This window comes from Carcharhinus amblyrhynchos, chromosome 3 (genome assembly GCF_965287045.1).
Source record: "Carcharhinus amblyrhynchos chromosome 3, sCarAmb.v2.hapA, whole genome shotgun sequence".
Classification (NCBI taxonomy): Eukaryota; Metazoa; Chordata; class Chondrichthyes; order Carcharhiniformes; family Carcharhinidae; genus Carcharhinus; species Carcharhinus amblyrhynchos.
The window spans coordinates 15,223,010-15,237,839 of NC_137326.1; the positions used below are offsets into that span (position 1 = coordinate 15,223,010).

Sequence of the window (14,830 nt, forward strand, 5' to 3'; positions counted from 1 at the left end):
TAAAAACCAAGTTAGACTTTCCATAATAAAAATTGAATAAACTCAGCAGGTCTGGCAGTGTCTGTGGAGAGAGAAACAGAGTTAACGTTTTGAGTCCATGTAGGACTCTTCCTCAGAGCTGAAGAGGTATGCTGGATTATAACATAGTAGGCGAGGTGGGTGGAGGAGGTGGAGCAGAATAGAAGGTCAGCATAGGTCAGAGCTAAGGAGAGATCAACAAAGATATCATGGTAGCGTTTAACACCATTAAGTAGTGTTTTAATGATGTGAAGAAGGTACTGATAGTGGCATAAAAGTGAGGTGGCAGAATATGTTAATAGAATCCCTACAGTGCAGAAGAAGGCCATTTGGCCCATCAAGCCAGTACTGACAACAATCCCACCCAGGCTCTGTCCTCATAACCCCACACTTTCATCCTGCTAATCCCCTGACACTAAGGCCAATTCACCTAACCTGCACATCTTTGGAGTGTAGGAGGAAACTGGAGCACCCAGAGGAAACTCATGCAGACATGGAGAGAATATGCAAACTCCACCCAGACAGTGACCCAAGGCCGGAACTGAACCCAGGTCCCTGGTGCTGTGAGGCAGCAGTGCTAACCACTGTGCCACCGTGACTGCCCAACAAAGGTCAGTACTCGGTGGGAGCAGAAGAACAAGTGACAGATGTTCTGTGGGGGAGGGAGAGTTGCAGCCGGACCTGCTGAGTTTTTCCAGCATTTTCTATTTTTATTTCAGACTTCTAGCATCTAAGCTACTTTTCAGGTTCTTCTCCACTGTGCAGATATTGAGCACTACACCAGGCTTCTTTCTTATGTTTTTTCACAGCTGAATGGTGTTAAGTGTAGAGCAAAATCTTTATTGTCTCTGATGCAATGAATGAATGGAATAGTCATACAACAAAGCCTTGTGTGAGACATCATCTCAAAGCAAATATCACATGGCAGCACAGTGGCACAGTGGTTAGCATAGCTGCTTCAAGGTGCTGGGAACCCAGGTTTGATTCCCGGCTTGAGTTATTGTCTGTGTGGAGTCTGCACGTTCTCCCCGTGTCTGCCTGGGTTTCCTCTGGGTGCTCCGGTTTCCTCCAACAGTCCAAAGATGCGTGGGTTAATTTGATTGCCCGTGCTAAATTGACCCTAGTGTCAGGGGATTAGCAGGGTAAATATGTAGGGTTACAGGAATACGGCCTGGATGAGATTATGGTCGGTGCAGACTTGATGGGCCAATTGGCCTCCTTCTGCACTGTAGGGATTTTACAATTCAACGAACAGCAGGAAGGACCCACTGTCTGTGTGGAGTCTGAGTGGGTTTCCCCTGGATGCTCTGGTTTCTTCCTCCAGTCCGAAAGACGTGCTGATTAGGTGCATTAGCCGTACTAAATTGTCCCTCAGTGTACCCAAACTGGCGTCGGAGTGTGGTGACGAGAGGATTTTCACAGCAACTTCACTGCAGTGTTAATGTGAGCCTCCTTGTGGCAATAATAAATAAAATCTTTTTAAAAAACCCTGCAAGTTTCTTTCGTTCTTTACATTTCATCTTGAAAATTGTATTTACTTGACTGCAAGTGTACAAAACGAAATGCTGGAGATCCTTAACTATCTTACAACTTCCATGGAGGAAGTTATACCTCCATGATAGTGGAAAATGGAAAACTATCCGAATCAGTCTTCAGGGCCTTGAATGTTCAGCCATGGGTGTTGGAGGCATTCTGCTGCAGTTGCTCGTTGCTCAGGTATGAACCTGAGCATCCGATGAAGAAAGTCAGTAAATGTAGCTGCGGCTGCCAACGGGAACTCATATTTCTCCACAAGTACTTCGTACAATCCCCAGGGTCTTAGTGTCTTGATATGACGTAGCTCACCTGAGGACAGGAGTAGGATAAAAGTTAATCTGATTTGCAGTTTTGGCTCCAATCTTGTGCGTTTATCAGTAGGTAAACAGTAACCATCTTTCTGTTACTACTCAATATTACTTAAAAATAAATGTTTAATACAGCCGGCTGAATGGAATCATGTGACATTTATCACATGGTGAATTCCCAATTCCCAGTAACTCTACGACAATGAATCATTAGCTGTTTCCCCGAAAGGGTAGGAGGGATAACTGGAGTCAAACCCACAGAAAGTTTAGAAGGCAACCACATTTTATAGTGATTTTATAGTGAGCTACTGGGCAGCAGGACGCATTCCAAACTTAAGATGTTCTGACTGTTTATGAGAGAATATTTTTTGCAAAGTTCAAATTTGTGATGTTGCTGGTGAAAGTGGCTTTTTTTCTGTGGACAAGGATTGTGACAACATGTTTAGCACTACAGCCTCACAGCAACAGGAACCTGGGTTTGATTCTCGGCTTGGGTCACTGTCTGTGCGAAATCTGCATGTTCTCCCTGTGTCTGCGTGGGTTTCCTCCGGGTGCTCTGGTTTCCTCCCACAGTCTGAAAGATGTGCTGGTTAGGTGTATTGGCCACGTTGAATTCTCCCTCAGTGTAGCCGAACAGGCGCCAGAGTGTGACAAATAGTGGATTTTCACAGTAACTTCATTGCAGTGTTAAGCCCACTTCTGACCCTAATAAATAAATTTTTAAACTTTCCCCAAGTTAATGAACTGAAATTCCACACCAGAGGGGTAACTTTGTAAATCTTTTAACTGCCTATTTGGAGCATTTATTGGAGATTAGCGTCGTAACAACCCTTTCCTGTGACCCCATAACTTCATTGAACTGTTAATGTATGCCTATTTGTGGCAGTAATAACTAAACTTTTAAACTTTAAACTTCTAAACTGTAAAACAATTTTGGCTCAGTTTGTAGCAGAGCAGCTTTCTTCTGAGTCAGAGGCTACAATTCCCACTCCAGGAGCCAGACTGTAATATAATACTGAGGCTAGACTGCCAGCGGTGCCAGGTTAGAGAAGAGATGTTAATGCAAGGCGCTGTCTCTCAATTCACATGAATGTAAATGATTGAATGACACCACTCATTGCAGCATTACTTAGCAAGTCAAGTCAGTTTCTGAAACAGGTATTCCAGGGCAACAAGTGAAGGAAAAACTGAGAAAAACTGTAAAAAGTATCCCTGGAATTGAAAGTGAGAGAAGTCACCCAGCCCAGACTTTCACTGATTTAGAGTTCCATGGTTCCTTATGGGAATGAATCATAGAATCATACAATTCCTACAGTGCAGAAGAAGGCCATTCTGTCCATCGAGCCTGCACCAACAACAATCCCACCCAGGCCCTATCCCTGTAATCCTACATATTTACCCGGTTAATCCCCCTGACATTAAGGGGCAATTTAACATGGCCGACCAACCTAACCTGCACATCTTTAGAGTGTGGGAGGAAACTGGAGCACTCAGAGGAAACCCATGCAGACACGGGGAGAATGTGCAAACTCCACACAGTCACCCAAGGCCGGATTTGAACCCAGTTATCTGGTGCTGTGAGGCAGAAGTTTTCTAACTGCTGTGCCACCGTGTCATCCCAATAAGGTATGCACTGTCAACCAGAAGCTTGGACATGTACAGATCAATCTAAAAACAAACACACTGTACAATTTGGTCTTAAGAACATCAGTCTAGGAAAATCCCAACCATGATCCCTGGTCTGTGCTCAAGATGGCTAGTTGCACCATTTGCAACAGCTGTGACTCTAGAATTCACCTCAACCAAACTGAGATAAGGAGGGGTAAAGTTAGCCAGGTTTCCCTCAGAATTAATTAAAGTTTAATGGCCTCTGCTGAAAGAGTACATGCATGAGCTGGGTGGAGATAGGCTTAAGCCCAGCTGTAGTCGAACTAAATAGTACACTGATCACAGTCCAAAAATGTGCAGTCTGGGGGGCTTGGCCATGCTAAATCGATTCTTAGTGTCCCAAAGTGTGCAAGTTAGGGGGATTTGCGGGAAAAGAGTGTGGGGTTTTGGGGATAGGGCAGAGGGTGGACTTGAGTAAGATGCTGTGTCAGAGAGTCGGTGCAGACTCGATGGGCTGAATGGCCTCCTTATGCACCATAGGGATTCATTGATAAGGAAGCTTCGAGGTTCTGGCACTAATTCCACAGCTAATATCTTGCTTTTAATACAGTTTAGGAATTATATGATACTGCACCTTTTAGGTTGAAAAAATCTTTGGAGTACTTTCCGGATAGTGCACATTTCAACGGGATTCTCCCAAGCAGCTCAATAATGTGCGCAATGTGGTCTGTTATGGAATAGAGAAGTGGGGAAAGAATAGATGGTGAGTAAATATTTTATTGTAGGTATAAATTACAAGTCAAGTCTATTAAAATTCTGTTAAAAAGTGGCATAAAATCACTATAACCATTCATTTGTTGCAGAATTTCTCATCTTTTATGCAAAAATAATAAGACCTAATACTTAGGTCTCCTGTAGAAACATGCCATTTTTTTGTAAGGTCGATCCTGGACTTAGTAATACAACTTAAAGAAAGGTAAAGAGAAACAACTATCTATTTATATAGAAGAGCATTTATCGGCCATCCCTAGTTGCTTGGAGGATAAATGAGAGTCTATCACATTGCTGTGGCTCTGGAGTCACAGGTAGAAGTCTCACAACACCAGGTTAAAGTCCAACAGGTTTCTTTGGTAACACAAGCCACTAGCTTTCGGAGCGCTGCGCTCTGAGGGCCAGTGGCTTGTGCTACCAAATAAACCTGTTGGACTTTAACCTGGCGTTGTGAGACTTCTTACTGTGTTTATCCCAGTCCAACGCCGGCATCTCCACATCGTCACAGGTAGGCCAGGTGATAGGGAAATAATGAGCTGCTGTGACAAACAGACTGACAGAGAAAACGGAGCAGTGTGAGAAACAGACAAAAAGCAACAAATGTCTAGAGAGACACAGACAGCAGCAGAGCAAGAAACAAATAAGGACTGAACAATCAGAAGAGATAGCTGAAATAACTTTTGAGAGGCCGGTGTCCCTTCAGCGAAACTCATTTATTTATGTACAATACTCAAGCAGGTAATTCCCAGTAGAGTTGCCGAGTGCCAGTGATCTGGCACTCCACATGTCTTTGTAGAGCTCCCTGATTGGACAGCTTCAACAGACTTCAATCAGGGACATCTTTTGTTGTCCAACCAAATAAATGAATTCAATTTAAATCAGGAACAACTCCAAAAGGGCATCTCCCTAAAAGGAGGGGAACCTCCCGAAACAAAAGACAAAGTGGAAAGAAACTTAAAACATCAAATTAAAATGTGATTAAAGGGCTCAATAATACACCCCAGTACCTGCGGTGCCCAGCAGGCATGGAAGGTATCAACTGCGCCCTCGAACACCGCATGCTCCCTCTCCAGAGGTACCCGGCTGCGAATATAGCTGCGGTAGAGGGGCAGACAGTCAGGTTGGACGGCTCCCTTGGTTGCCCGCTGCCTGGACCTGTCGATGGCCCATTTTGCCAGGCCCAGGACCAGGTTCATGAGGAGGTTCTCCTCCTTCCCCACCACGCACCCGCACCCACCCTCCCTCCGCATCGGGTGCCTGTAGATCAGGAGCGTGGGGCTGAAGTGCAAACAAAACATCAAAGGTTGTGCAGCCTACATCACGTAACGTAGACGTGGTCCATGGACTCCACAAGATTGCAAAAAAGGCATGCTTGGGAGCCCGTGAACTGGTATAACCTATGATTTACAGTACTGCTGCATGTAGCACCTTCCACCCCAGATCCCCCAGATAGCGGGGGGAGATCCCTCTGTAGAGGATCTCCATTGGTGACCTCTGCCACCCGGCAGCAACAGGGCCCACCAAGGTGTGTCCGGCAATGGGCAAGGAGGCTTCAATTAGGGAGCTCATATTCCAACAGGGCCAACTCCTGGACATCGTTGAAGTCATTACAATGGGTGCAACTAAACAGTCACATAAATACAAAAGCAAAACACTATGGTTGATGGAAACCTGAAACTTGCAGATACTCAAGCAGCACCTATGAAACAGAGTTAACATTTCAGATCAATGCCCCGTTCTCATGAACCATCATCAATCTGAAACATTAACTCTGTTACTCTCTCCACAGATGCTGCCTGCTCTGCTGAGGAAGAATGTGCAGATGCCGGCATTGGACTGGAGTAAACACAGTAAGAAGTCTCACAACACCAGGTTAAAGTCCAACAGGTTTATTCAAATAAATGTTGCAAGACTTCTTACTGCTGAGTAAGTCCAGCATTCTCTGTTCTTACTGCCCATCAGATACAACATTGGCAGAGAATGTGACAGGCATTAAATAAGGGGGATTTGAAAGTCAGGTGGAGACAGATACACAACAAGATAGAGAATGGAGAGATAATAAAGTCCCCTTTACAGAAAGCTTGGGTGAAAGCAAATCAACTGGAGCACAGTCTTACACAGTTGAGTGTATCATTTTTACACAATAACCATTTGCTTACGGCTTACCCAAGTTTGATATTCAAGCCCACAGATTTGCTGCTTATTATTAAAAACAAACATCTGGAAAATTACTCTGGGAGCCTCCATTCCAGGTGCAGGCCCTCACTTGTAAAGACATGCAGTGCAATTGGAATGTGTATTATAACTTCAGCTACATAGAATCCCTACAGTGCAGAAGGAGGCCATTCAGTCCATTGAGCCTACATCAACAACGATCCTACCCAGGCCCTATCCCCATAAACTCAGTGCTTATCACCCTCACACTAAGGGGCAGTATCACATGGCCAATCCACCTAACATACACACCTTTGGGGTGTGGGAGGAAACCGGAGCACCCGGAGGAAACCCACGCAGATACAGTGAGAACGTGTACACTCCACACAGACAGTGACCCAAGACCAGAATTGAACCCATGACCCTGGGGCTGTGAAGCAGCAGTGCTAACCACTATGCCACCGTACAGCCTGTTCTCATGCTCTCTGCTACTCAGGAATTTAGCATAAGAACATGCAAATTACTCCCCGATGTTAAATTATTCTGTTTATATCACAAACTATTTTTGCGCTTCAGCTGTCAATTTTTAAGAACTTCTTTCCTCCCCCCTTTCCGTACCTGAGTACAATCCTTCTAAGCCACGGGTGCCACTTAATCTCAGATTTCTGCTGATGTTGCTGCTGCGTTACTGACTGCTAAAAGGTTCCTCAAAAAGTGGGCCAAATTGATTCCTTCTTTGACCTTTTCTCTCTCCCAACGGGAATTGTCACCGTGAAAAAGCATTATCGAGAATACAGGGAAAATTACCTCAGAAATCTTGGAAGCAAATCTGCATTTTTGTCTCTCTGTGATTCAGAGAGTTGGGATTATTTGTGGAGTGGGTCATCCCACATATGAATAAATCTATCTAGTAACTGGCTAAACAGGCATCTAACTGTCAGAATGAGACACACTTTATGCTGCTGGACCCAAAGGAACAGAATAAATTAAGGAACATGTGTAACTGGGTCAATCATCTCACTTGTGGTATAAACGTATTATTACAAATTCAGTTCAATGTGCGTAAATGATAGATATCTCATTTTTAGTGAAATCTTCTGCAAAGCAAAGCAAGTGATATCTGCCTTGGCTATTGGACTTCTTCCACAATTTTTTTATTCATTCGTGGGACATGGGCATTGGTGGCTGGCCAGCATTTATTGCTCATCCCTAGTGGCATTGCGGTCAGCACTGCTGCATCACAGCGCCAGGGACCTGGGTTCGATCCCCGCTTTGGATCACTGTCTGTGTGGAGTCTGCATGTTCTCCCTGTGTTTGCGTGGGTTTCCTCCAGGTGCTTGGTTTCCTCCCACATTTTGAAAGACGTGCTGATTGGGTACATTGACCTGAACAAGTGCCGTAGTGTCGTGACTAGGGAAATTTCACAATAACTTCATTGCAGTGTTAATGTAAGCCTTACTTGTGACTAATAAATTAACTTTAGTTGCCTGAGGACAGTTGAGAGTCAACCACATTTCTGAGGCTCTGGAGTCACATATATGCCTGGATCAGGTAAGGAATGCAGATTTCCTTCCCTAAAGGGCACTGGTAAACCACATGTGTTTTTCCGACAATTGACAATGGTTTCATGATCATCAGTAGATTCCTAATTCCAGATATTTTTCTTTATTGAATTCAAATTCTACCATTTGGTATGATGGGATTTGAATCCGGGTCCCCAGAATTTTAGCTGAGTTTCTGGACTAATTGGTCATCACCTTCCTTCATTTTGTAACCAATTTCAAAATAACACTTAAAAACTCAGGAAGAAAGGAGAATCCTTCCTTTCCAAAGCCCTATCAGACACTCCCCAGTTCATGTTACGCACAGTTTAAGAAACAGGGTCCCTCTACACTGTTGACCATTTCTCCAGTCCAATTCATGGACGATATATTAATTTTCTGTACCAACCTTTCTGGTTAACTCTCTGAATTGCATTTAATGTGAAAATACAGAGATAGCCAAGATGTTTAGCTATGTTCCTGTCTGATTTATAGCAGCACAGCAACAGAAAGCATTTTTTGTTTACATGTGTACATCACGCCAAAGTTTCACAGAATTATATTGAAAGTTCACTGCCTATTGTTATACAGGAAAATGCATTCCATATTAAGCCTATCAGATAAATTGTAACCAAATAATTACTAGTCAATCTTGCAGAAATGTTGGACATGGTATCAGTATGACTCCATTTCAATGCTGTGTTTTGGAACGGTATAGTCAAGAATCACATCAAGCCAGTTCCCTTACCAAGTGATGGTTTGTGTGTATATGTTGGAACACCACAGATGATGGTGAATGATTAGGAGCATAGGAATTAGGAGCAAGAATAGGCAATTCAGCCCTTTGAGCCACTTCCGCCATTCTATATGATCATGGCTGATTTCCATCTCAGCCTAACTCCACTTCCCTCCTTTTCCCCATAGCCCTTTATCCCGCTTTTAATGGGGATATTTATCTCTTTCTTGAATCCACTGATTGATTCTGCATCCATTCTGGGGTAGTAAGTTCCATAGATTCACAACCCTCTGTGAGATCTTATCTCCCTGTCTTGAACCTCCCCCCTCTTACTCTACAACTATGACCTCTTGTCCTGGGCTGTTCTAGAAGAGGGAACATTTGGTTAACAGTTACTTTATCAATCCCGTTGAGTATTTTATATATCTCAATCAAATCCCCCCTCTTTCCTCTGTACTCCACTGAGTACAAGTCCAAGCTTTCAACCGCCCCCACATAGGAAAGCCTGTTCAAACCTGCAATCAATCTAGTGAACCTCTTCTGAACTGCCTCCAGTGCCACCATGTCCTTCCTCAGAGAAGGTGACCAGAACTGAACACAATACTCCTAGTGTGGTCTCACCATTGCCTTATACAATTTACCTTTGCAAAAGAGCATAGATAGAAGATGCAGGGCTATGGAGAGAGTGAGAGAGAGATAGAGAGAGAGAGAGAGAGAACTGATACCCTCTTCTGGCCTGTACACTTCAATGGCGCTGTAAAAGGTAGCCAATTTCCTTTACCCTTCTAAAATATATACAGTAACCCAGTCACAACTCAACCTTTACCAGCATAGATGGAATAAGGAATGAAGAGGAAGATTGGCAAAGATGCCATTTTGAACACATGAATAAGTGGTGTCTATGAGTTGCTAAGCAGCAGGATGTGAAAGTATCGGTCTGTCTTCTTGAATTGTACGTCATTCTCTGGTGAACATCACTTTCAATTTTACAGAAGTGAAATTGCAGTTTTGTCAGTTAGATCTGATGCGTTAGAAGATGCTCCCTTACCCTCATCTTGGGAGAAGGTCTTTCCAGGTCGAGGGTCAAACAGGTACTCACCTGTCGCCAGTTCGAATGCCTGTACGTGTGAAAAGAGACAGAGGCCAATTCCTGTTCATGTTAACAATGGAATGAAATCCAATAAAATTTCACATTCAGTAAGTTACAGATTGTAAAACAGTGAAGATAATAGACACCCCTAATAAGACAAATGTTCATGACACAGTGCTGGAGGATTGGCATTAAAAATTTGTGGACTTCTCCGCTGTTTCCCAAAATTTAGTGAATGCGGTTTCATAGATTTGCTCCAGCATGGAGCAATCTCCCTGAAAATTCTTTACCCAAGCTGAGCTTGCCTGAAGGAACAGCTGCAGAGAGGGGAGGCAATAATGGAGAGGGTGAGTTTACCTTGCATCTACTCAGTAGGCTAACTGGGCTCTTTCTTTGCAGAGATAATTCTATGGGTGGAAAGTAATGCCCATTCCAGGGGTGAGTGATCAAGCAGGAGGTTGGGAAGAGGGGAACCTGCCATCTTCCTGACTCCCCCAATCAAACTCCGGATGGGAAGAGTGCCATTCCCACTTCAAAGCCAATTGAAACCAGTAATTAGCCACTTAAACATCACATCGCTGCTGCCATTGAACCAGTGGCGGATGACGGACTCACCATCTGGGGAGGCCATCCAGTTAATCCCATTGGGTTTAACAGTGGCATGCATGCCTGTGCACTGAGTGTGACCCTTATTCAAAGTCACTTTGTGCCCAAGCAGGGTTCTTGGCATTGGGAAGCTGGAGGAGAGGGGTGCAGGCTGAAAGCCATCTCCCCATCCTTGCATTTGAACCGCCCCTCCATCCCCCATTGCCAGTGACCATCTACCCACTTGACTCCCATCCTGCCCAAAGTCACCTCTGTCTGGGGATCCATGGCAGCTCCTCAGGCCTGAGTGGCCTTGGAGCATTGCTGGCACTGGAGAGCTGTCAGTCTCTGACTGGCCGCCAGCTGTGGGGCATGGTGGGGGGAGGGGGGGGGGTGGATGTCCAACATTTTAAGGGCATAACTGCATGGGAGGCCCAGTGCTGTCCAAATAGGTGCCTGATTGTTTGTAATTGCAAGGGTATCCCAGAAAGAGATGGCACAGGGCTCACAGTGGTTCTCCAGCTGGCAGGCAAGAGCCTGTCACATTCATTAAATTCTGCCCTCTTAGGAACATCGGAAATAGGAGCAGGAGTAGACTATTCAGCATTTGCGCCTGCTCAGCCTTTCAGTAAGGTCATGGCTGATCTGAGGGGGTTTGTGGTCTTACCTCCCCCACCCCCACAAATAAAATTCTTGACTCTCTTGTTTGATAAAAGTCCGTGAATCAATTCAATAACCCAGTCCCTACTGCTTTCTGGGGAAGACATACTAACAACCGTCTGAAAGAAAATATTCTCCCCATCTCCGTCTTAAAGGGCAAACCTCTTATTCTTAAACTACATCTCCCACTTCTAGTCTCTCTCACAAGTGGAAACATCCTCCTGGTATCAAATCACTCAGCATCGGACATGTTTCGTTAAAATCACCTCTCAGTCTTCTAAACATCAATGGGTACAGGCCCAACCTGTTCAATCTTTCTTGCTAAGATAAGCCGTGCATCCCGGGAGTGAGTCAAGTGAACCTCCTCTCTGCTGCTCTGTTTTGCTTACTCTAAATATATCTTGCACACCTCTGCAAGACACTTCCAAAGAAGCAGTGGCAGAAGCCAGATCAGCTGCCGTTTCCTCAGTCAGAGAATTGTGCTGGGTAGGAGAAGCTTCCTACTTTACTGCCAATTCTTGACTCTGTTTCCATGGCACCGCTGACACTATGTAGCAGTGCAATGAATTTGATCAAATCGACATTCATACCTTAAATATTTGAAAATTAAATCAGAAGAGTAGGGTGTGTTTTTAAATGTTGTTCCCCTTCCCCTGATTTTCTTTATTTCCCCTTTTCATTAGACGTTGACAAACTGCAATCCTCTGAGGGGAAACTTTGGCTCACTCCTGTGAGCTTGGCAGCAGTAGGTCAGTGAACACAGCCAGGTGGATTTACACATTTAACCGAGGCTTTACCCTTATGTTGTTAGGAAGAGTTTCCTCCATTCAGCACCTCATCTTCAGGGCACATTTGACATCAGGAATTGAAAGCACAAGAATACATCCGAGGGTTCATGTGTAAATGCATTGTATGCATTCCAAGTAAGATGTGATTAGAGACCCAGGCACTCCTACTGAGGAGGAATCTAATTCAAATAAATGGCAAGGCTTTAGTGAGCATTAAAATCACTCTGAACACAGGCTGCTCACATGCTACGCTCAAGAGTTTGCCAAGAGCATTAGGTACAGAACAGGCCTCAGATAACAGGTGTCGTCCTTAGATTACTGGCCCATATTTTCATATTGCAGAATCTCGCTCGCCTTTCGCAGCGATAAGCACTATCAAATGGCATGTCACAGAAATTGTAAAGTTGGAAGCGTTGCCATATCTCTTACCACACACGCCGTGCTCCAGATGTCAGCAGGAGAGCCATAACCAGTTCCAAGGATGGTTTCCAGAGCGCGATACTGCCTGGTCTGGATCTCTTCTGAAACATGCTTAAACTGGAACAAAGACGAGAGATGGATGATTTACAACCTTACACAAAACCTTGTTTATTTGGCACCAAGTAGGCTTTTCTGTACCATAAATAATTTCTACTACTCAGTGTAGGATGATGAATGCTGTACCTTCAGAGTGATTTCAACATTCTGTGAGCTGTTCAGATGGTTTATAGAATAATCGATGTCCACATCTGATTATATTTTATCATCATCCACTTATGGATTAAGTCAAGTACTGAATATATGGTATAGCAAAGCTCTCTGCAACACTCTCTGAAGAAATTCCATTGAGCCATAGAATCCTTGCAGTGCAGAAAGAGGCCATTTGGCCCATCGAGGCTGCAATAACTCCCCCCCATCTCTGTTACCCTGCATATTTACTGTGGCCAATCCACCTAACTTGCACATCTTTGGACTGAGGGAGAAAACTGGAAGAAAGCCACACAGACAAGGGGAGAATGTGCAAACTCCACACAGACAGTTATCCCAGGCCTGGAATCGAACCTGGGTCTCAGGTGCTGTGAGGCAGGAGTGCCAACCACTGTGCCACCATGCCGTCCTTCCAGGCAAGCTATTGCATGGATATGCAAAATAGAGCTCATACTCCATTCCCCTAAAAGGTAAACTCCCCAAACGCACTACAAGTTGAGCTAATATAGCTACCTAGGAGACGCAAAATAACTTTGGATCTTCATAACCCCACTCTGTTCAAGCACGGGCTTCACTCTTAAAGCAAAGCAGCAGAGAAAGCATTCTTTCTGGTTGTATCACAGCTTGGTATGGCTCCTGTTCTGTCCAAGACAGAGCAGCACGGAGCAGCACAGTGGCACAGTGGTTAGCACTGCTGCGTCACAACGTCAGGGACCTGGTTTTAATTCTGGCCTTGGGTCACTGTCTGTGCAGAGTTTGCACATCCTCCCCGAGTCTGTGTGGGTTTCCTTTGGATGCTCTGGTTTCCTCCCACGATCCAAAGATATGTGGAGTTAGGTTGATTGGCCTTGCTAAATTAACCCTAGCGTCAGGGGGATTAGCAAGATAAAATGGGGGATTACGGGAATAGCAACTAGATGAGATTGTGGTCGGTACAAACTCGATGGGCTGAATGGCCTCATTCTGCACTGTAGATTCTATGATTTATGATCTAAGATCACAAGAAACTACAAAAGCTCATGAGCGTAGCCCAGTACATCACACAAATCCATCCAATGACTCTGTCTATACTTCCCGCTGCCTTGGCAAAGCAGCCAGCATAATTAAGGACCCCATGCACCCCCGACATTCTGTCTTCCACCTTCTTCCATAGGGAAAAAGATACAAAAGTCTGAGATCACATACCAACCAGCTCAAGAACAGTTTCTTCCCTGCTGTCATCAGACTTAAATGGACTCACTCACACTAAGTTGCTCTTTCTCTACACCCCAGCTATGATTGTAACACTACATTCTGCACTCTTTCCTTTCCTTCTCCATATACAGTGTGCTTTGGCTGTGTAGTGCAAAGGAAGCAATACTTTTCATTGTATACTAATATATGTGATAATAATAAATCAAATCAAATCAAAAGTTCTTTGCTTAAGAAGGAGGGGGACAGTAAAAGAGATTGATGTGGCTCATAGGGGGACTGGGAAGCGAGGGAGATGGGGAAAATTTTGATCCAGCACTAGACTAATTTCTAAGAGAGAACAAGTCCCCCACCTCCTAGATTATAAAACCAAGCAATTGCACAGAAAACAATCTCAGTAATGCTGCATCCCAACATTCCATGACCGAACAGAACTCACCGCCCAGCAGCCACTTCCCAGATCCACAATCTTTACACTTATTTCTTCAGCATGTTTCGGATTCAAGGGGTTCAGCAGTGATTGTTCTGCTTGGAGAACCTCTGAGATTAATGACAAAAATCCAAATCAGCTTAAAGGAGGTTTGAAATTGCAGTTCCAATTTGGAGAATTTCCTAATATTATTATTGTGCGCTTGGTGATCAGAGTTTGACGAGTGCTAGTCCATATGTGGCTGTATTTTAAGCCAACTTGTTCAGAGGGTGAAAGTTATAGAGTGAAATCTTACTGGTTCGCCCTGCCCATTGATGGGATTTCTCAGATCTCGCAATCTTATGGGACAGGATTCCGGTAAAAGGCTGAATAAATCATCTAAATTTATTTTAATACTGATTTACATGTCTTTAGTGGGTGTAGTGCTCAATTGTCCGGGCTCTCTTGCCTTTGCAACCTCTCCAGGAGAGCATCTCTCTGGTAAGGAAAACACCTACTCATGTTGGCCTTACCGGTAGAAGTGGAGGCCATTGAGGACGCCTAAGGAAGCTGCGGGCAAGGTGGGGGTCGCAGCCTGGCACATTGGCACTGCCAGCCTGGCATCTCGATAATGCCCACCGGGAACATTGGCACTGCCTAGTGGGCCAATGGGATGGTGCCTTGGGGATGGGCATCAAAGGATGATCTGATTGAGGAGGAAAAGGGGACCCGCTGCCACCCTGCCTGC

The 14,830-nt window shown here is 44.6% G+C and overlaps 1 protein-coding gene across 1 annotated transcript in view; it reads right to left on the reverse strand.

Moving 5' to 3' along the window:
• LOC145336040 (SRSF protein kinase 3) overlaps positions 1-14,830 on the reverse strand; it is a 39,986-nt gene continuing 25,156 nt past the window's right edge. The window contains exons 8-12 of the mRNA XM_080181718.1: positions 14,113-14,213; positions 12,225-12,332; positions 9,721-9,790; positions 4,105-4,197; positions 1-1,863 (exon numbers count right to left, since the gene is read on the reverse strand). Of these exons, the coding sequence (XP_080037844.1) occupies positions 1,664-1,863; positions 4,105-4,197; positions 9,721-9,790; positions 12,225-12,332; positions 14,113-14,213 (572 nt within the window). The 3' untranslated portion in view covers positions 1-1,663. The remainder of the gene's footprint in view (positions 1,864-4,104; positions 4,198-9,720; positions 9,791-12,224; positions 12,333-14,112; positions 14,214-14,830) is intronic.